General features: G+C 45.1%; 3 protein-coding genes across 6 annotated transcripts in view; 2 read left to right on the top strand and 1 right to left on the bottom strand.

Annotated features, from left to right (window-relative positions):
- ube2e1 (ubiquitin-conjugating enzyme E2E 1) overlaps positions 1-13,649 on the top strand; it is an 89,308-nt gene extending 75,659 nt beyond the window's left edge. For 3 of the 4 annotated variants that reach the window (XM_070846563.1, XM_070846566.1, XM_070846562.1), the window contains exons 4-6: positions 11,345-11,477; positions 12,008-12,155; positions 13,511-13,649. In XM_070846563.1, the coding sequence (XP_070702664.1) occupies positions 11,345-11,477; positions 12,008-12,155; positions 13,511-13,608 (379 nt within the window). In that variant the 3' untranslated portion in view covers positions 13,609-13,649. Of the gene's footprint in view, positions 1-9,993; positions 10,229-11,344; positions 11,478-12,007; positions 12,156-13,510 lie in introns of those variants that run through there. The other variant, XM_070846565.1, reaches the window with a different exon arrangement.
- Positions 13,650-14,181: 532 nt separating this feature from the next.
- Positions 14,182-18,557, bottom strand: nkiras1 (NFKB inhibitor interacting Ras-like 1). The gene is made up of 4 exons (XM_070846567.1): positions 18,471-18,557; positions 18,081-18,181; positions 17,153-17,394; positions 14,182-16,260 (listed from the first exon to the last, which is right to left on the bottom strand). The coding sequence occupies exons 2-4, from the start codon at positions 18,172-18,174 to the stop codon at positions 16,018-16,020; spliced, it is 579 nt and encodes a 192-aa protein (XP_070702668.1). The 5' UTR covers positions 18,175-18,181; positions 18,471-18,557; the 3' UTR covers positions 14,182-16,017.
- A 343-nt stretch (positions 18,558-18,900) lies between these two features.
- rpl15 (ribosomal protein L15) lies at positions 18,901-22,177 on the top strand. The gene is made up of 4 exons (XM_070846609.1): positions 18,901-18,980; positions 19,842-20,023; positions 20,134-20,270; positions 21,820-22,177. The coding sequence occupies exons 2-4, from the start codon at positions 19,852-19,854 to the stop codon at positions 22,123-22,125; spliced, it is 615 nt and encodes a 204-aa protein (XP_070702710.1). The 5' UTR covers positions 18,901-18,980; positions 19,842-19,851; the 3' UTR covers positions 22,126-22,177.
- The last annotated feature ends 771 nt before the right edge of the window (positions 22,178-22,948 follow it).

Raw genomic sequence — 22,948 nt, 5'->3', positions numbered from 1 at the left:
TCCAAAACCAAACCGTGACAGGTCCAAGTCAAGGCTTCAGAGGCAGCCGGTGTCGAAGGTTTTTCCTCTAAATGGCCAACGTTTCATTTTCAAAGCCTTTGTGTACACAGCTGAGATCAGTCATGTCAGTGCATAACCACACAGCCGAGCGGCTGAGTGAGGCCTGTCTGTCTCTGTCCTCCATATTTGTTATCGTCCGGGGATCTTGCAAGGTGAAAACCAGGTCAAAAAGGTGAATTGAAGATGTGTTGGATTAATCCGCAGCTGAAAATAGTTCCTGACAAACGTACCGTATCTTTCAGTTCAAGTGATGTAGTGAGATAGAAACGACGGTCTCTGGCTGTTTTTAGGACATTTCTGGGCTTTTTGTTTCTTTAGACAAAATGAAAGTATGAATTCGTGTGACCCACTGCGCTTGTGGTTGAACGCCACAGACCAGGGAGGGAAGTGAGTAAGTATACAGACACTAACCTTCTCATGAGACTTGCTGACTTAATGTCAAATATGCAGACAGATGTGGGGAAAACTGTTTTCCTACTAAGCACCCTGGGCTTAGAAGAATCTACAGAGACACATTCAGAACTTTTGATGAACTGAAGGGCATCAGGAGTGATGGAGGCATGTGGTTGTTTTTCTTGGGGGGGGCACTGTATTTAATAGCCGTTCTTGTGTTTTTACTGTGGATTGACATCATGTTGTTAGCTGTATTCTGTTATGTTGTGATTTTGTACGCCGTCTACCGTGGCGGGGTCTCTCTCCTAAAACATTTTTGATCTCGGTGGGACCTCCTGGTGAAATAATTAAGAAAAATATAGAGTAACAGCTGTCTTGTTTTGGTCACATCTGCAGCTGTAGTGAGGATGTAGTCTATTGTTTGAGGTAAGAAACTGGAGTAATCTGCAGCTGATGTTTCTACCTTATGTACAGAAAATGGGCGGTCGATGTCACCAGCTGACGCTCGCAGATTCAGATCGTTTACTTGGCGCAGTGTCGTCCTGTGTGTGAGCCTGTAGTGCAGATCGGTTGTGTTTACGCTGTGACTCCACAGACCTCGTTCTCACGTGGCCAAGTGAGCCAAAGAAGGAAAAAGTGGAAATAAACCACTCCAAACGTGCACGATGCGACGGCACCTTGAGCGATTTGTCTTTCTATCTCACCCACGGCGCGGAGAAAGGCCTCATCTCTTCGTTTTGTTCTGCTCCACTCGGTGAAAACCCCTCTATTCAGCACCACGTGCAGAGAGGGGATTTTTAGTGGATCTCGCTTCTTTCTGCTTCATTTAGCACAGAATCTGCTCATTAGGGTATGAATGGAGCTGGCCAGCGACGCCTTGCAGATGCTGTTTAATGGATTACACATCGATGAGTCAGTCGGTCGTCCTCGCATTTCTCTCGAGGTTGTTCCAGGCCTCCCCACTCCTCTCACAATGGACACTGACTGATGAAGAAAAGGCTCATCCTGACCAGCTTCCATTATCGTCAGCGCCTCTGTCGTAGCAAACTTTGTTTTATGAGCACTATGAGGCCGAGTCTTTCATCTGTCATTTATCAAAACCTAATTGCGCTCCACACAGGGAATGCCAAGCAGGCCCCCTTTTATTTTTCTACTGCCTCGTTGCCACTCAAGTGTGAACTGCAGACATCACAGGCCAGCCTCACCCCCTCCTTCCACCCGCCCTGCGTTGCTTTTATTCACCATCTTTTATTCCTTTTTTTTCCCTTTTCGACCAGCTATTTTATTTATTGCTCACTTCCTGACACTCGCATTTAATTCTCTGCAGCTTTCACTCTGTCCTGCATCCTGTTAGGCTGTCGTTCACTGTATCTCCTGTTGAGATGTTGCCCTCGGGTGTCAGACAGATTCCTGACATTCCGTGGCCGGGCTCATGACAGCTAAGGAAAGTTAGGAGCTGTGTACGGTGGGATAATTAGTGCTGAGCAGGGCTCGACTGATGTGGTGGCCTAAAGACACTCATTGATATTTATAACTTGAACCGTTTGGAAATCACTTAATTCTGGTGTCTTTTGGGCTTTATTAGGCTCTTGAAATCACACAGCAGTAGCACAAGTGTGTGTGTGTGTGTGTGTGTGTGTGTGTGTGTGTGTGTGTGTGTGTGTGTGTGTTGAGTGAGAGCCTGCCAGGCCTGGTGTGAGCCATCGGAGCTGCATGTGATCCTGTCTGTTCAGCTGCTGATGTTAGCAGCAGCCTCTCCACACACACACACACACACACACACACACACACACACACACCTCTGCAGTGTGTTACCGGCTGACGCGTTAGAGACTACAGAGGTTTTCTCAAACAGCTTCTTCACATCTATAAAAAGCCTCCTCCCTGGAGAGGAAGTGGCTGGCCCATACACCGTTGTTGCTTCAGAGAGCCCTGAAAGCAGCGCCGAGCTCCAAGCCGCCACCGCTGCTGCTGCAAAGATGGAAGTTTGAAGACATTTTCCTCCTGCGCACCAGGCTTCAGTTGGGCAGCAAGGGGAAGTAGGCGTTTGATTTTATCTCCTGTCAGCCACAGATGGGGCCGAGTGTCAGGCCTCAGCGCTTTTTTTGGTACCAACCTAAATGTGTGTGTGTGAAGAACTGAGCTACAGATGCAGGGATTAAATGAAACTATTATTTAATCTGCAATTATTTTGAGCAGTGTTTCCAGCAAAAATGGCAAGATTGTGACGTTTCCACATTCTCAAATGTGAGGACGTGCTGCTTTCCTTGGTTCCACATTATAGTAAATCTAATATTCTGGGTTTTGGAAATATCACTTGGATGAAACAAGACATTTGATGAAGCCACATTAGACTCCTGGAGACTGGAAAAGGCTTTCCTCGCTGTTCTAATCTTATTTAGACATTTGATCAGTAATGAACTGAGCATCTAAGACTGACTCAGACTGGCATCACAAGTCCAGCCAGATTCCTAGTCCTGTTTACTGCTGGTCGGCTGTTCTCTGATCAGATCGCTCCGAACTGGCATCCCCATTGATCCTTTTATATCGGAAAGTTCTTATATGGCTGCTGCTGTTCAATTGTCACATAAGATTTGTTTAGATCTTATATGACTGAGAGATTGAGAGACTTTTGTTAATTGAAAACAAAGACTTTGGTCAATGGGGGAACGAGGAGCTGTGAGTTTGACCCAACTTTATGAGTTTGTCATTTTAAAACACGTCTGGATCAGCAAGAACTTTGTTACTTCCTTTAAGCTCAACCCATCTAACTAAAGTAATAGTCACCGAACTTCTCTGCTCTGCTTTAATTAGAACCAAACCAACCATTGTTCTTTCCAGGGAACCTTCAAGAAATGTCTAGGCAATGATTAGAAAATAACTGACCCATAAAACAAGGCGTTTCCAGGTTTTGCAGGGGGAAAAAAAAGCATGAATGTTTTTCAAATATTGAAGCAGTGTGGAAAATTGGGTATTGTGTCAGCACTAGTCAGCAGAACACGATATGCAGCTGTAGTCTGGCATGATGCAGGGCCTCGCAGCAGCAGCAGCAGCGGTGGTGGTCATTCCTTACTTGCTCACTTATCTTGAAGCACATCATCCTCACATTTCCTGTAGCACCGTCCTAAATTGCGCTTTACATATTCATTCTCGCAAAGGGACAAATCTCATAGGCTTTGGTGACTCCATGACTTTTGTCGAGCGCAGTCATTCAGAAGTGTGGAGCACATTTAACTGTTAACATGTTTGATTAGAATTTGACTGTTTTATATGATATTCTGCTGGCATTTACCTTCATCACACATTGGCAGTATTTCTGATAAATCTGTTAAAAATATACATTTGAAAAACAAAACCATACTTTGTCATTTGTGTTGTATTATTTCTACTTTTAGTATTTTGTATCCAAATATTTTAATGTTCTATATTTTGCATTTAAAAAAAAAAAAAAAAACCTACTGGACTTAAACTGTCTGTGATGATGTTACACATCTGCAAACTGAGGCGTTGGAAAGTGGACTGGCAATTTTCCCGTGCTCGTTCAAGAGAATGGGTGTTAAGATGGTGAACTGATTCTACGGGGGCAAAAAGAGAAGCCATTTCAGAGCCGTGCTGTAATTGTAGGCTACCCATGCAACAGCTGCACGGCTCGATCTAATATCTGGTAACCAGAGCTTGCTCTCATTTTTGAGATTTGGGAGAGGATTAATGTAGTGATGTTTAAACGTACTGTACTTCCCCAGAGATATCTTTCGATCTGAAGCCTGATGTAACTCTGTACGATTCTCAGGTTTATCCGTGAAGTGTATGAACCACAGCGCAGACTGGAGTCTCCGTTTACAGCAAACACAGTGGCAGCTGTCTCAATGAAAGGCTCCATCACTGGTTGAGTAGGCCTCGGTAGATCCACTTAAACGCCGGTGCCCTGTATGAAATGTGAAATCCTCTTTGTCTCCGTGTGTTCACAGCTCCTGCCTGTAAATACTGAGGCTGCTCCACAGACAGCGTGTTAGTGCTCATTCATTTCAACAGCAATTTTAGAGCGTTTCCCAAGCAGGCAGCAAAGACGAGTCTGGCCATTCAGATTAATATAGAAACCATAAGTGTCACGCAGCATTTTGTATGAGGTCATTACATGTACTTTCAGTTTATCTCAGCACCCCCAAGTCTGACTGACTTCCTGTGTCCCTGTTGACTGGTTTAATATTGTAGTGGGAACTAAGTAAACATGAGTGTGGTGATACCATGTTTGTATTTTTAGATGCATTGCATGACGCATACAAAGTGTCTATTTTAAATGCAGTTTTAAAATGGATTGTGATGTACATTTCCCCACGTCTGATAATACATACCTTTTGCGCGTGTGTGTATTAATGTCATGATATTGATTTAATCCCTTTCACTCAGCCCCGTTCATGAATACAAGCCTGCATTGGACAGAATGTATTGAACTGCAATCCGACACTTTGTTTCAACAGAGGAATACTAGTGCCAACATGTGATATTCATCCTGCACTGTCCTCATAAAGCGCTGAAAGAACATTTACAGGCTGATTGCCGTTGTATTAAATTGGCGGGGTGGGAGGGGTGGGAGGGGTGGGGGCGCTGTTGCATGGAGTCTCCGCGGCACTCGAGTGAAGTGGAGTCATTATATTGTCTCAGTCAGGCGGCCTATTACAGTGTTTCTCCTTGTCATCACAACACCACTGTAAGCAGACAGTGGTGATTGAAAACGAAGCTGTGTGTGTGTGTGTGTGTGTGTGTGTGTGTGTGTGTGTGTGTGTGTGTGTGTTAAAGCTGCAGGAGGCAGAAATCCCGAAAAGGCAAAAAAGAAAAGAAAAAAAAGCTAGAATTTAGAAAATGCAGCTCTGCTCGCCGCCCTAAGCCCCTCCCACCAGACGACCACGGGCATATTCATGCATGAATGCTTCAGTCATCCCGAGTGTGACTGTGATCCCAGTGCTGTTGCAGCTCCATGAGGATTACTGTCCTGTTTTATGTGCAAATGTGTGGAGCTGTAAAGCCCTCTGAGATGATACACTGTGATTGGAGGCTGTAACGTTAGCACAGTGTTAGCTACAGAGACATGAAGTGGAATTAGCTGCAGCCTTCGGCTATTGTTGGCAGAAGGCTGAATTATTAGCAACATTTATTGTGAAACAGCAACTTTTTTGGCAGGACTCCCCCACACTGAATCAAACTGTCACCGGCATCTGAAGGGATGTGCACGCGCCTGTGTGCTGTTTGTAGAACGGCCAGTGGGAACGCCGTCTCTGTGAGAGGACCTGTGATTGGCTGAAGTCTGCTGTCACAGGCTAGAATTTCTTAGCCTCAAAACTGCCAAGAGGAGATGCAGAAGTGAAATTTTCTCTCAGACCATTTGAATTACAACATACTGCTAGATTGTGATGGACTGTTGATAACTGCCTACTGAAGCTTTAAGGTCTACAGCGAGGAGTCGAGGCTCACCACACGGGTTTGACAGTAAAGGCATCATGGAACAATCAGAAGTGTGGAGACGGAGAAAAACGGATTCATTTAAACACAAGGAGAGACCAGAGGGTGCTCAGTACGGACGGGAGGACAGAGACAAAGAATCAGTGCATTTTGATCTTTTATACTGAAAGTCAAACTAACATTTTTTGTTAAGAAATCAATATTCACTATTTCTCTGTGGTGTTTGTTTGACTTATTTAGAATAGCAGCAAACACAGTAAAGGAGATAAGTGATCAAACTTCTAAAGTTTGTATAAACTTATTTAGAGAGTCTTAACCATGTTATCAAGATCTTAGGGGTGTATGCTAATTTTCAGCCTTTCAAAATGAGTTAGTCATTAATGTCCTCTGTTGGGGACAGTGGGACTCTTCTCAGTCTTCCACACAGCAACAGCAGTGAGTGAGTGAGGCAGGTTTTTTTTTTTTTTGGAAGCGACTGCGGGAGAGTTGGACACTGAGCCTTCAGCAGACGAGGAGGAAGAGTTAGGCAGCAGAACAGGACAGAACGTTTGTTTCCAATTTTCATCAAATGAGTAAGAATGAAAGGAAATTCGTTATCTTATCATCACCAAATCGTGCCTCCTACTAGCACTGTGAAATAGACATTAAAACCTTTTGTTCTGCTGGTTTCAGGTTTCAGTTTGACTTCAAATGCCAACTCCTGTCCAGCTGACTTCTATTTAATACGTCTCCATTCTTGTATGAGTTCATCTGTACACCAGTGCTGTATGTGCTCGTTCCGTCTGTGTGGACTTCAGGGTGAAGAGTTGCATATTGAACCTTGTTGAGATCTCCCTGATGGAGGCGGCTGGGACTGTCTGCTAACTGAACGTGTTCATCCACTGTTGTCCTCCGCCGTGCCGCAGGAGTCGGTTTTGAGCAAACCGCCGTGTGCCCGTTTGAAAGGTTAAAGGCTTAGAAAAAATGAAACGGCCCAAATGTCAGCGCTCTTCTCGCGGCGTGTGTGTACACAGAGGTCGCAGAAGAGCCCCCCCCCCCACCCCCCACCCAATATTGAAGTGAATGACAACAGCGATAGCATGGCGCATTACCGCCTCACACAAAGCACTGGGTAGCCTTTGTGTGCGTCGGTCGCAGGCAGGCGGGGAGGAGGCACGGGCGCTCTCTGTGGCTCGCCTCAGAATGTGAGACGCCTCTGTTGTCAGGCGAAAGAAACCTCAGTCTGGCTGATTCAGTGGGAAGTGACACAATATCTATTCTGGGCACAGCGGCGGGTCCTGGCTGAGGTCTCGTGGTGGGACCGGCCCATTAGCGGCTCCGTCCCCGGTCCGGGCTCCCCTGCAGGAATGCTGCTAACTCAGTGTGAATGAACTACATTCCTCTAAAGGACATGTGGTATTTTCTGTACAGGGGGGGGTTTCTCCTCAGTAACTTCCACATCTGGACAGCACACTGGCTATTCCATTCAGCCTGAATGTTTTCAGCTTGCTTTGTTCTCAGGTTTGGTGTGAAGGAATAGACGGTCCCATAGGTCAGGGTCTTCTGTTCTTGGGCTGGAAAAAGACACGGTTTTATTTATTCAATTTTAATTTCCCCAAATTCTTGAGTGTTTTTTTTCTTCTTGTAAAAGGTTTAGGAATAGTTTCAGGTGATCGGTCTAATATGTAAGAGTCTTTAGCTGCAAACAGCCCCCCTTTAGCCACCAGAGTGGCCTCCTGAGACAACAGTCTGTTGGAATAAATCTTTGACTTTGAGCTTGTCTGTGTTCTAGTTTCCTATCATTTCTAATTATGCCAACTTTTGGTTTTCTCCTCTTCTTATGAGGTTAGCACAGTGTTAGCATGGAGCACTGCAGCTGTATGATATATGACAGTGTACTGGGAGCTAAAGGTGAATCGTGGAGGGATCACAGTGTGACATGCAGTCTAACAAAGATTTAAGCAAATCACTGTATTTCACGCTTGTATGTTGCAGTGAAAATATTTACCTTATATAGCGCCAATATCACATCAAATGCTTTTTCTGTTGGTGAATTAGACTCCAGTTGCTTTTGTAAGGCAATAAAGCAGCATCCCAGCTACCTGAAGCACTTCCTGTAGCTGCTTTGAACAACCTTCTGAGGAAAGTGGGCAAATGCCCCGGAGCCCAAAGGCTAATAGTTTGTGGTCATTTCTATAATTGCAAATGGGTCTGGTAATATTGTGTGCAGCCCAGAGCTATAGTCTAGTTTGAGCCCTTTTTATTGTTCCAGTACTGAGCTCACATGTTGCGTAGTCCGAAATCATTCGTGCTTAATCAAGTTATCTTAGTAATTAGTTGTGATAGTTATGAAGTAATCTACCTTCTCCGTTCATAATTATTAATGTCTTGGCTGCAAAACATGAGAAATATCCATCACAACTTCCCAGAGCCCAAGATGGCGTCTGTTTTGTTCCCTGTACAACAGTAGGAAGCCCAGACTTTCACTTTCCAGAAGCTGGAGCCCCCACATGTGACCATGGGGGCTGTGGCCAGATGCTGTTCTATGAATGGGAGTTGTGAAGGTGACCCTAAAGGCAGCTCGTTGCTCTGCCAGATTCTCCTAATTCTGTACATGTGGACTCTGTGGCCTCCTTCACTCCGCACGGTGAGCGACGTGGACTTCATCACAGCTCTAACACGACACCACAGCGGAGGGGACGAGCCACAGCAGCAGCTTTATGAATCTGGATCGTTCTCTCTGTTGTTCTCTCTACTGCTGGAGTAACAAATGTTTCCATTTAGCAGCCCCCCGGAGCCATGACTAGGCTTCTGTCATATCTGTCGTGCTATGAGAGCAGTCTGAAGATTGGAGGAAACATGTGACTATCACTTGTTTGTGGCAGCCAGCCGCCTGTTGTTGTGGACGTGTGTCTGCCGTGGTGATAAAGAGCGGGCGGAGTGGAGCGTCTGCTTCACACTGAGATTATTGCCTGACATTTACTCTCCTGTCGTTACTCAGAGCAGATAACACACAGAAGCTACTTATTATCACACAAGCGCCGTGCAGACTAACTGCTCATCTGCTCCCAATCACATCTGGGCGCTGCATTATTCTGGGCATTGTCACATCTGAGCACGGATCCTGTGTTTGTACAATATTCCACTGATTCCTCTGTCTGTCCACTTGAAACCAACAAACACACTTTGTTGACAGGTTATTTGAAAACGAAATGCGAGCTGGGAAGTGTAGTTTGGTGAAAGCACCTCCAGCATTAAAGCGCTGACAGAAGCTGCTGTTGGATCCTGGCTGGGCTGAAGGACTGAGCCCCTCCGCTGTCCACCACCAAACACGGCCCCCACTCCGTTGGTGCAGTGACTCACACAGTGATCGTGCCGTTCAGTTTTTAATGAATTACCAATTAGACGCCACTGAACAGGTGTCCGACTGTTTTAATTATACAGACTTAAGTCATTAAGCAGATGTTGACTGACTTGGCTCAGAATCAGGGAAATCTTTTAATCACTTCTCAAAACTCATCTTTTTAAGAAGATCTTTTATTAATGCTTAGAACCAGTCGGGTGGAGGCTAACTGGAGGCCCCCCCCCCTCCAGATCTTAAGTGGGACAGTGACTTAGGTTTTATTTTACATCACTTTCAAACTAACAGCTGAGGACAAATTGTAATCACACCACTGACATAGTTTACATTAAAACAAAGAAAGGGCCCAGATTTTCTGGCATATCAAGTGGCACTGTGGGGGGGGCACGTGTAGTGATGAACCTCCAGAGAGTGACCTCCTGAGCCTGCAGCTCTCCTCGGCTTTACGGGGCTTTTTTTTGGAGAGTTCCAGCTCGCTGTTCCGCCGTCCAGCTGCAGCTTTGTTTCCGTTCACTTCCACTGCCCTCGTACTGGGTTTTTTTGCACATGACACGGGACCTCTGACTCTCATGGGGTATTTTACACGCCAGGTGGTGGGGGTTTTGGCAGCCTGGATACCAGTGCTGGGATCTGGGAGCTTTAAGCAGCCGGTGGAACTGAACTGGAAGGTTTTGGTGTTGTGAGGCGGCAGCGGAGGAGGAGGAGGAAGTGAAATGTTTGTCTTAATGATCTGGGAGGCAGAGTATGAGGAAGCGGCGAGCAGCAGACTGAGGATGATTAAAGCTCCATCAGGGAGCTGGGTCAGGGTCAAGGCTGGTCTGGTTTGGCTTAGAGGGAGGTGCATTAATCCAGATGGAAGATAGATTAAGCTTGAGCGCAGAGCAGAGCTGCAGACACAAAAACGAAGACTTGGACTCGACCTGGACACGTCCACTGTGAGACTCGAATGTCTGAAGACTTGAGCCGAGGGGCAAAAGGGTGAGGACACCCGACCCATACACTTTAAGAAATGTAATAATATGTGTATTTCTCCTGTTGGAGCCCTGCCAAACTATCCTGAATAATTAATAATCAGGATGCACACAGTCTCCATCACCCTGGTGCAGCTGCTGGCACCAGAAGACTCTACATTCAGATGAGCCTTTCATTATAGAAATAATGAGTCTTTACACGAGTGGCTCCATATCCAGCATTTATTTATTATTTTTTTACAACTTTTCTTTTCAGTCAGACACACAGTTGAAAATAGGAAAAAAAGTTCTGTCCGTGCAGATGCGGAGAAAAGAGGAAAAAATGTAGGAGTATTGCAAAATAGTTCAAATGTCAACAACAAGAAAATGTATTCAGATGGGATTAATTAGAACAATTAAAAAGGAAATAATGGAAGTGAAGAGGGTAAACAAAAGAGAAAAGTGAATTAGCTGTTAGCCCTGTTTTAAACAGGAATGAGGGTTGGCCGCTTACTGCGGGAGGATGTGGTGGTAGAAATATCTGGTTAATGTTTCTGTAGAACTGCTCCAATAATATTAAAGGACTAAACCGCTGAAAAGACTTTTTCACTATCAGCTCTGTATGACACGGTACAATGTGGAGAAATATAAGGTTGCTTCAACATAAAGATACAAGTGAACATTGTGCAATGTTTAAATCAGTAACTGTTCATTAGATGTGATGATAATCACAGTGAGTCAACATGACTCAGAACTTAGAACAAACTTAAACTGAACAGCTGTAGAGTTACTGTGAAGCAGCTGCTTGTTCTCAGGTTTCTCCTGCTAAAGAGCTCTTCATGTCAGTGAGACAGTGTGATTAGATCAAGGTTGAAATGATGAATGAATAGTTCAGCTGTGGTCCGTGATGACACCGGAGGAGCAGCCTGAGGAGTCATGCAAATCATGTCTCAACTTGAGACTTGGACTTAGCTCAAAGGACTTGAGACTCGACCCGGCCTTGTTTCTAGAGGACTTAAGCCGAGCCAGAGCTCCGTGCAGGAAGGTTTTTTAGTGATCAAATACTGAAAAGAAGAGGCGGAGTCCCAGAGTAACTTCACCTCCAAATGTTAATCCAGAATAAATGTTTCCTGTGCCCCGACAGCGCCGGTCCTAAAGGAGACAACATCTATGAGTGGAGGTCGACCATCCTGGGACCTCCGGGCTCCGTGTACGAGGGAGGAGTGTTTTTCCTGGACATCGCCTTCACACCAGACTACCCCTTCAAACCACCCAAGGTGAATTCCTCGTGCTCGAGGCCCTTTCTGTAAATCATGGCACAGATGGCTCTCTTACTAAGGTGCTGAGCTCAGAGTATCCACTAGAGGGCACCCTTGCACTTTGGAATGCAGCTGACTGAAATGAGCAGCTCATACTTGTAATCGTAACCCCCCAGGCCTCTCTAATACATGTCATCGCTGTCCTGGCACTCTTTAAGGAGAAGCTGTCAGAACCAAACTGCATTAAAAAAAACATGATTTCCAACATGGATGCCTTTATAATATGTGGCCTGATATCTTTTCTAAATTATCAGTTATTATCTGTTGAGCAGCATTTGTAAAGGTGAAGGTCACTACACACATTCTACTGTGTATTTAAGTGGACCTGCTGCCCAGTGGGTTGGATGCCTGAGTTGATGATGTTGTTTGATACTTAAGAGCATAGCTGGCCTGATGAAATATCTAAAATTGCTATTTTTTTCTATGGAGTTTGGAATAGACGAGAGGAGAATAAAACACAGACTCCTCTCTTCTCTTGGTGTGTCCAGGTGACGTTCCGTACGAGGATCTACCACTGTAACATCAACAGTCAGGGGGTGATCTGTCTGGACATCCTGAAGGACAACTGGAGTCCTGCTCTCACCATCTCCAAGGTCCTGCTGTCCATCTGCTCCCTGCTCACTGACTGCAACCCTGGTGAGAGCACACACACACACACACACACACTTCTAAATCTGCTGGCCTCGGAGTTTCAGTGCCGACACCGAACATGTTTATTCTTTCATAGTTAAAAAAGGTTTGTTTTACCTCATCTCATTAATGCAGTGAGTCATTATTCTCCCTTAAGCTCTTGGGTGTCAGAGGAGAGACCATAAAACTGTCATATAGACAGTTGTACATGAATCACCTAAAGGGTGTTACGGTTCACTTCATTAGATCCACTCCTGCTTTACAGCCTTAAAGTCTTTCTACCTGCAGATGAAACCCTCTGACTGGATATCAGACTGAAGACAGAAGGTGCTGCTGCATTTCATTTCTGTCTGAGGAAGTGAACATGTGTCTTTTTTGGTCTAGGTCTAGCAGGCCTACACGCCGAGGTGTCTTTGGTGTTTCGACTGTGATCAGCAGGACTTATTGACTGTAGGATGAATGGGGGGGGGGGTTGGAAGGCTAGAAAGACTCTATAGAAGAACAGTCCAGTTACCTTTTCCTGCAGCATTGTGGCTCTTGACATGTCACTGTACAGGATATGACACTAACTCCAACACAAGTGCTGTGTAATTACACAGTTCCTCTTGTGGGTAGCTGACAGATGAAACCATAATGGACCGTGGGGGGGGGGGGACTCAATGAGTTTGGCTTACCGTTACACAGCTCTCCCTTCAGTATCTTGTAGCAGATCATTGTGGTTAATGGTGCACATTAATTAGCAGAACTGCTTTGTGGCAGTTTGGTCATCAAGCCTTGAAACAGAACACGATGGCTTGTATGTGTTACTGTTTTCATATTTACATATTAGTAATGAAATTCATGCACTGGAACAACTGTTATTATTGTCACCTGTAACAAATAAGTGAAGAACCATTGAACGTAGGAGTTTTTAGGCCTATTTGTACATGCTTTGGTGTCACTCTACCTCACAGAAAACAGTTGTGTGTGACTTTGGTGTCGACCAGAAAGACAGACTTAACTAACCAATCGAGGCGGCGATAGACCAAAAACTCCTTGTTGTTTTCTGGCTTTGAAGAAATCATATCGTATAGTGGCTGGATTATGTCCCAGTCGACGCAGCCTGTTTCATGGGTGCCAGGTGAGCCATGAGACCAATTCCAAAACCTTTTGAACTCATTTAGACACAATATGTACAAATAGGCCCAGGCTCAAAAACAGTGGAGTTTTCCTTTAAATTTGAATTAAATTCAAAACTGGGAAAAACATATTTATTAAAATGTCCAACAGATGTGGAAGTGAGAACAAGCTTGTAGAAACCCTGACGTCTTCTTTTGTGTGTGTGTGTGTGTGTGTGTGTGTGTGTGTGTGTACGTTCACAGCCGACCCTCTGGTTGGAAGCATCGCCACACAGTACACAACAAACAGACCCGAACACGACAGGATAGCCAAACAGTGGACCAAGCGCTACGCCACATAATCACCAGAGGAGCTGCTGCTTGGATGACGCGGGGATGTGGGGGGGCATCGACTGGGGGGTGGGGCTTGGCTCTCAGCAGAGATGGGGGGGAGGGGGGGCAGGTAGACGGAAGGGTGGATTTTTATCTCTGAAATGAAGTCTTAACTCCTGACGTTTTGTTGTTTATTGTATTTTTTAAGTTATCTGCGGCCCAACTATAATCAAATCTGGCAATAATGCATTTAGTGTTTTCTCTCAGTTTTTTAGCTCGTGCTTGAAGATGGACATTAATACTAAACTGCTTGATGAAACGTGTCGCAGCATGATTCCCAGTCAGTTACGTCGGTGTAAATTCTCACATGAATTAAGTTTCCAGTTGGTGTTTACTTCCCCCTCCAGACTCCTGGTCTTTGAAAAGGTGTTTTCCACATGTAGACATGTTTAGCTATGGATGGATATTGGTTGTGATTTGTGTTCTGTGCTGATAAAAAGCTGTTCTGTTTCTCCCTTAAGAATTAAACATGACCAACTGCAGCCCTCTGTCTTTGTTTTCTCACTTCTTTCACCAAAGCAACATTTCCAGAGGATTACATATGAAGAGGCTACATTTTATTCAGTGCATCTTAAGACAAGAGTTACAGAGCAGAGAATAATTTAGGGTTAGCATGATTATTACTGAGTGCAAGTCTCCATCTCACTAACTCCGTTCTACTAGCAGCACATTAAATGTTATTACTTTGAAACATCAAGGACACAGAAAATGGCGCAGATCATCCTTCACAACGTTTCACCATTTTCAAAGGTCGAGGAATGGTTCATTAAAGTGACAAAAATAAATTAGTTAAAAAATAAATATTTCCTCTCAACACGGACATATCTACTGTTAGAAAGGTTTACACACACAGCTTTCACTAGTAGCCCTGCTGGATTATACGGGCTGGACAACACAGGAGTGCAACTAACGCCAGACAGTTCTTATGAAATCATACTTCACATGTAAAGGCAGTACCACGAGTATTATTGCTGCCAGGCCATTCTTACATACATGAGATGGACTGGAGGAAGGCTAGCCGGGTCCTGCTGCAGGACGAGGATTCATGCTGCATTCACATCAGGTGGGAAATAACATTAGGTAAAGGATTCCTGTTTGAAAACACTGACTGCAGCACTGACTCAGTACCTGAAGCGCCTCTTTCACTGCAGTGGCTCTAGATGAGGATCTCCATGGACAGAGAAGAGGAACGATTACAGCGATCTATTGACTCTTAAAAGATAAATATGGGCGTTTGAGTATTGTATTAACATAATGGAAAAAAATCTGAACTTATCCTTTAACTCAGTGATATACACATTTCAGGTGAAAGGACAGTGAATGCAACACGTTATTTCACAATCGCAATTCATAAGTGTCAATGCACCCCATGTGAGTTTGGGTTGTCTCAAGTCTTTGGTACTAAAGTGCTCGGCCAATGAAATGACTGACTGCCAACTCCAGTGTTGAGAGAACCGTCCAGTACAGAGACGGTACGGCTGTGGATTTGGTTTGTAGTTGAGATGTTTGGTTTCCTGTAAAAGATGAACTACAACAATTGTACTCATTGGATGAGTTAAAAACACTGGGAAATATGCTTATTTGCTTTCTTTCTGTAAATATGATGAGAGGATCAAATTAATGTGTCTTTTGGGCCTGAAGTGGCTGGTAGGTGCAAAAGATTTGGGACTGATCCAGCAGGTCACCTCAGCCGGCAGCCGCAGAAGGGCTGCAACGTAATCCTTTGGAACAACTTAAATCATCACAGTAGGTCCACTAAAAGTGCTCGTTTTAGCCCCTGACAGGCTCAGAGTGTTATTCTAAGTGTGTGACAGCATTGTGGAAGGTTTGGTCCTGTCATGCATGTAAAGAGAACACCACCACAACCTGTTCTCACTCACTGTATCTGGCAACCTGCACTACAGCCACAAAGACTGTAGTGAAGTACTGGGCGGATGGATAACCTGTTGTTCCAGCACATAACTACCCCTGGAATCACTGAGTCTTTCCATTTCTGCTTGTGTTCAGATTAAACAAGATAGAAAATGTTAAACACTGAGGTTTAGAACTGTTGGTAGGTGCACTTTGTCACTTTCAATAGTACCAGGCTAGCTGCTTCCCCGTTTCCAGTCTTTATGCTAAGCTAAACTAAGCTAACCCCCTTCTGACAGATCTCTGTACCAAACTTACAGACATGAGAATAACATCAATCTCCACATCACGTTCTAAGAAAGAGACTAAATGAGCTTATTTCCCCAAACACTGAGCTAGTCCTCTAACGTTACGTTGACACCGTACAGAACCGTGTGAGTCCTGTCCATGGCGCCCTGCTGGTTACTCCCATGTGAGGTGAATGCAGCCTGGAGCAGGAGCAGAGCACCGAGGAGGTGTTCAGAGCTTCAGATGTCGTTGGACGGGGTGCCTTTGCTCTTGCGTCCCGGCAGAGGGAAGGCAGACTTGCTCTGGGGCTGTGTGAGGCGGCTCGTCAGCTGGGTGAAGGGTTCGATGAGGGAGTTGCGTTCGGTGACGCTCACCTCCCACAGCTTCACCTTCTCGCCTCGCGCCCACTGCTGGGCCACCTCCTGGTCTACCTGACGACGCTCCCGCAGATCCGTCTTGTTCCCCAGCACTATGACTGTCACCTGGGAACAGAACAGGCACACCTAAACCAGCTCAGTCTTTAAAAGATTTAAGAAAGCACCCCATGCACTTTCCACACAATGATACACTCGTTATTTAGATTTAGGTCTTGCTTTTCTGTCCGTACATCATCGTTATTGGCTGAAAACCCTCCATGTTTGGTGAAATTCATATTTTCATATAAATTGGGAGATCGCATTCTCCTCCAAGAATGAAAAAAAACCCAACCTCTTAGCATTGTACACTATTCTAAAGACCACTGGATAATGCAGAAGTTAAAAAAGCCTTGTTGTCAGGCTGTTCGGCTCCTCCAGCAACGCTAACAGATGTTTAAAAGTGTCAAGAGATTCAGTAGGAGCCTCAAAATGCAAAACAAAACGTCTTTCACTTCTCAGTGGAATTTTCTCCACTGGATTTTTGTGTGACATGTTAATCAGCTGGAGCTGCCAGATGTCTATCAATGCGAGGGGGGCAGTAAAAAAAAAAGTTTTAGAAGCATGATGTTGCATGCTAATGTACCTCTACAAACTAGTTTGACTGGTTTCCATTATTCTGCTTTATTTCTAATTATTACTCGGCTTTAGTGAGCACGTTCTGATTGGTCAGTTGCGGCATTCCTCTATTTCTGAATAGCACATTGTTGCGATGTTCAACTATGGATGCTGGAGCAATAAAATCATTTTTAAATCAATAAAATTGTTTTTGAGTCAGTATTTTGTCAAATAGTTGACTTCACTGGTACGTAGTCATGTAATAAGCGTGCTAATGTACAGCGAGCGGTAGTCATTGCTGCAAAACAAACCCCTCCAGGATGATTCAATACATTTTAGGACAGAGAGAGAGAACAGCTCATGTTATGACTGGCGGTTAAAGCAAACTTTGAACCAGCCACACCTCTTTTTTATCTCTGGACTTGTCTATTTCCTTCTTCAGAACGTCCACCTTCTTGAAAGACTCCAAGCTGTCGACGCTGTAGACGAGCACGAAGCCGTCTGCCACTGAGTAGTAGTGTTTGGGGAGGTCCTGTCCGTCGTGGAGGCCTTTGGTGTCATAAAGCCTCAGCTGTTCCCTCACACCGCGGTCGGTTTCCACCGAGGCCACGTACACATCCTCCTGGGTCTCACTGGACTCGGAGCCTGGGGGAACACAGGCAACAACGCTGGGTAGAAGAGGGACACCGTCAGAAATATGCAGAGAGGCTAAGAGGAAATGGGTGTTGGGGCGGACCCCGGCTCCTCTAAGTCAGCATGTCCAAGTGTCCCTGGGTAAGACACTGAACCCAGCCAACCTGCTCCTGAAGCAGCTTCAGAGTGTGAATGTGTGTGGAAGAACAGTCTCCTCCAGCTTAGATTCTTCCTGGATGAATGATGTGTGAATGAGGATGTGATGGAAAAGCACTTTGAGGAGTTGAAATAACTAGAAAGGTCCTGCACAGATACGGCTGTGGCTAGTGGTAGAATGGGTCGTCCCTCAATCAGAAGGTCGGGGGTTCGATGGGTCAATGTCAATGTCGAAGTGTCCTTGGGCAAGACACTGAACCCCAACTTGCTCCTGAAGCAGCTTCAGAGTGTGAATGAGTATGAAAGAATAGTCTCCTCCAAATGACATTCCTCCTGTATGAATGATGTGTGAATGGGTGAATGAGGATGTGATGTAAAGCGCTTTGAGTAGTTGAAATAACTAGAAAGGAGCTATACAAATACAGACTATTTACCGTTTACCATTTGGCAACCAGATCACAGTCATCTAAACCAGAGCCACACAGACACTGACTCCATATGACTCCAGGTAAGTGAACCCCACTGTAGCTGGATGTTCTTACCTGCAGTGTGGTTTCCGTACAGCAGCTGTTCCAGTATGGCAGTTTTTCCAACTGCCGCCTGGCCACACACCACGACTTTACAGCCTTTCCCCATTTCGAGCCTGCAAAGTGTGAACACAAAACGTGACACTGTTTAAAGTCTCACCTCGGACGCGTCAGACATCATGTAATACCACCAACATGCACAGGGGCCCCCGTAAAACAGCCCACAGCAGCTCAGCTCGTGCCCCCAGCGTTGGCTCGCTCTGACGCCGTTTTGTTATTTAGCCTAGCTGGCTAACGGCGCTAGCGTTGGGGGGCTCGTGCTGCGTCACGTAGCGTTAAACACACCGACGACAACAAGCTGCGAGACACTCTTTTTATCACCAGAGCATTCGTGACGTCCCCTACCTGTATCAGGTGGATACGTCGCTGTTTATCCGGTCTTTAAATGTAGCATAGCGACCAAAGCACCCATCCTGCCCTGCTAGCACTTTGACAAGACTTGTGTCGCCAACGCGCATGCGCCACTGATGGAGTCCACAAACACCAAAACATCATCATAATTTTTTATTACTGGTTTTTCATAAATTTGATAGATAGTTTTTTTACACAATGAGAACGCTTGTGGTCAATGGTAGTATTTTGCAGGAGATTAGATTATTGCAGGTGCCTCATTCAGCTTCAGAAGTGTGTCAGGTCTCGGCTCTACTATGTTTTTATGGTAAGTTATGGAAATACCGTTTAACTGAAAATTATCTGAAGTTGGATAGAACAAAAACATCATCAAAAGACCATAGAAGTTCGAAAACACACGAAGACTGCATTTCCCATGAGCACAGAAAAGGAACTGCGTCACCGTCGTTTTCATAAGGCATGCCGGGTACTTTTTCTCTCTCTTTCCGGCTGGTACGCCATCATGTAAGCGAGTATTTCTATGCTTTTGTACCAAACGCAATCCATTAAAATCATGATGTTTATGCTTTCATCTGTCTGTTAGACTAAGGACGTTGTTTAACGACCTAATAACGATGTATACGCCGTGATTATTTATTGACGAAAGATTATTAGGAACGCTGATTAGAGCTGTTTTAACAGTGCTGAGATGCAGTCGTTCCGGTAGCCATTGGCACTGCTGGCCGCTGTAGAACTAACGTGTTCTTACCATGCGGTCTTAACTTGTGCTTTACTATTGCCAGAGTTTTCGCGTTTCAATTTCTTTAAGCCCGGCATGGCAACTAAAGCTTGGCAGCAAAACGGTGAAGTTGGGAGTGAAGAGCTACTAATGCTAACACTAGCATGCTAGCTGTATGTCCAGTGGGTGCTGGAGAAGCATGGAGCTGTGAAGCACCAAACAGTAGAGTTCTAATGTGCTCTGTTACATGTGCAGACACTTTGGTTGCCATACCGTGCTGTCCATGTGTGTGTAAACGGTAGTTTACGGCTTTCTGCTAAAGATTGCCTAGCATGGCCTCGCTGCTGTGAATGTAAAAGTCTCAGTTGTCTGAATGTCCCATTATTAACAGTTACAGCCATCAGATTAAATTAGTTTAACTTAACAAGTCACTAGTTGGAAAGTAGTGAAAGTGTTTTGGTTGGAAAGAACTTGTAGCCTTTTAGATGGCCCATGACTGAACCCTGGTGTTGTGTAAATGCTGCTCACCATAACAGGTTCTTGTTTTCTGAACTGATGCTGGCTGCATGCCTCAGTGATGGGCCTGTGTAGTGAGGCTGAGCTGTGAATCAACTCATCAACTGATGGCTGATGTTTCTTTTCTTCAGATAAGTCAACATGGGAGCATATAGGTATATGCAGGAGCTATGGCGCAAGAAGCAGTCCGATGTGATGCGCTTCCTGCTCCGCGTCCGATGCTGGCAGTACCGTCAGCTGTCCAACCTCCACCGCGCTCCTAGGCCCACCAGACCCGACAAGGCCCGTAGACTGGGCTACAAGGCCAAGCAAGGTGAGTGCTGAGTTACATTCACCTGTGTGTGTGTGTGTGTGTGTGTGTGTGTGTGAGATCTGTCATCTTTGCCCTTCTTCCTAATCATGTTTTTATGTGATTTTAAACAGGCTATGTAATCTACCGCATCCGCGTGCGCCGTGGAGGCCGTAAGCGCCCTGTACCCAAGGGTGCCACCTATGGCAAGCCCGTGCACCATGGTGTCAACCAGATCAAGTTTGCCCGCAGCTTGCAGTCCATTGCTGAGGTACGTTCATATTTACTAATTGGCCTAACTGGCTTTAGGGCCAGAGGAAACATTATTTGTGTGTTTAAGATGAACTTCAGATGTGGTGGTGTGTGTGTGTGCTGCATCTGAAATGGATTTTTCCACGTGTTACTCAATCTGATTATTAATTTACACAAAAGTATGGGAATGTGAAAGTGTTGCTTTAAAAACAGTTTGCCATATTTATTAAACTTCAGAATGTGAAAGAACAGTGTAATGGGGCCCTTTGTTTTGATTCTGGGTACCACAGACTAATTGACAGCGGTCATTAGTTATTGGAGCATTGTCCACTTTACCGCTGTCTGTCTGTACCTGGTCTGATCCAAACACGTGTTGGGATGCTGTAATCGGCAGGACCCCATGCTTTGTTTGTCATAAGGGCAGCAGATCGGTAGGTAAAACCAGGAGTTGAGAAATGTACGTTCTAATTTGATCTATTAACAGGTGCTGACACAAGAACTGAGTTTTAATGTATTGAAATTTTTTGAAATCTCAAGGAATGCTGTTGATGGGTGTTTGCCACAGAATTCCACTTAGCTGCTAAAATATTAAGCAGTCAACTGATCGAAAAGCTGGGTAACAATCTAGATTACAAACAAGTCAACTCTGCTTTTTTCCATCAAGAAAAACAATCATTTTTAGTGTCTCTACTGAGGATTTTGAGGATGGTAAATGGAACTTTGGATTTATGACTGATGGTCATATAAAACAATAAATTTGAAGATGCCACTGCAGGCTCTGGGATGTAACTGACATTTTATTGACAAAACAATCAGTGTTGTTAATGTTACATTGCTTCTTGTGACAAGTCAGAATCCATATAGGAGAAAAGCTGTCAGTCACCGTGCACTGCAGCACATAGTGGATGGGGTTTAAAAGTTCAGTCTGAGACACGAGGCTTAAGAAAGGGACTGGGACAGATCATTGGGTTGTATGGCGGCAGGACTTGCACATGTTGATCTAACGGCACCCACAACAGATGGGGGAGCTGGAAGTGCAAGTGCATGTTTGCTATAAGCTTACTGGCTCTTGTGAATATGGAACAGCAGATGAGCAGACTTCACAAATGCACTGAGTCCATCTGAATGTGAATGAGGCAGCTGACTGACCAGGTTATCAGTGCAGTAACTAACCTGGTCCTGAACCAAAAACACTCGAGCATCTGACACACTACAGCAACCCTGCCGAACCACCATGGAGCAATTGATTTAACACTCGATCTCTAAATGACCACACTTGACTTTAAACGGTACTAGTCACCTAAGAATGTTAAGAATGTTGCACATTTACCAAATGAGACTTTGCTGCTATGTAATTAAATGCGTCCACATTAGAGGCCATTGTCACTGAATATTACGGTGGACTTGAGGTGAAGTACAGTGCAGAGTCTGCCATCATGTGGGTCCGGCCACTTGCATAGGATTTCTGGGTGAAGATCAAATTTGTTGCTGCCACTGGGAGGCACCAGAGTTGTTTCTGCTGCTTTAGGATGTTGCCATGTCTGATTAATGCACTCTGTGTTTCCTAGGAGCGCGCTGGTCGTCACTGCGGAGCCCTGAGAGTGCTGAACTCCTACTGGGTGGGCGAGGACTCCACCTACAAGTTCTTTGAGGTGATTCTGATTGATCCCTTCCACAAGGCCGTCAGACGCAACCCAGACACCCAATGGATCACAAAGGCTGTGCACAAGCACAGAGAGATGCGTGGCCTGACATCTGCAGGAAAGAAGAGCCGCGGCCTGGGCAAGGGCCACAAGTTCCATCTGACCATCGGAGGCTCCCGCCGTGCAGCCTGGAAGAGGCGCAACACCCTGCAGCTGCACCGCTATCGTTAGAGCACGCCACACGTCTGTACATTAAACAAATAAACAGCCCTTTTTATGGTGACAGGCCTGTGTGCTTCTTTCAGCTTCTAGAACAAAAGCCTGTAAACAGAACAGGTCAGAGGGTCGGTGTAAATACGGCATTTAGTGGAGCTTTTTCTCGTAACCTTTGGATGGTGTAGTGTTTGCAGTCCTGGTGTTCCACTGGCCTGCATGTTTTAAATGGTTCCTCGCTCCAACACACCTGATTCTAAAGAGAGGGGTGTTATCAGGCCTCTGCAGAGCTTGGTGAGCCGATCATTTGAAACATTAAGAGGCCAGTGGGCCCCCAGGACCAGCTTCAGGAAACACTGGTCTGGTGCTTTCCCCACTAGCTGACTGGAGCTCTTCTCAGGACTGTGGGCTGGTACACAATGCTCAACTACCCCCCCCCCACTTCCCTGCTACAGGCAGAATAAATCACTTCTACAATTTGTATTGTGTGTAAGGACACAAATGACCTCATGAAATTCTTATTAAAACTCATCTTGAACCGGAGCAGAGCTCTTATCAGCCCAAGTGGAAACACCTGTGTGGGTGTGAAGGGTCTGCAAGTACTGTGAAGTATCAGCCTCTTAGAGAGACCAGGCTCATACAGAACGTCCAACAAACGTTTCCATAAGAGGTCTAGACCAAACTTAACATCAGACTGAGACCCAACAACTAAAGACTTTCACCATGAAAGACTTGAGCTGTTTTCCAGTCACATTGAAACCACTGAACCTGCAATGAGACAAAAGAAATACAAGATAATGTTTAGTTTCTCTCAAATTATATTAAATACAGCTGCCAATCT

The sequence above is a fragment of the Pempheris klunzingeri genome, chromosome 16 (assembly GCF_042242105.1).
Source record: "Pempheris klunzingeri isolate RE-2024b chromosome 16, fPemKlu1.hap1, whole genome shotgun sequence".
Taxonomy (NCBI): Eukaryota; Metazoa; Chordata; class Actinopteri; order Acropomatiformes; family Pempheridae; genus Pempheris; species Pempheris klunzingeri.
This window is presented reverse-complemented; position numbering and strand designations above follow the sequence as displayed.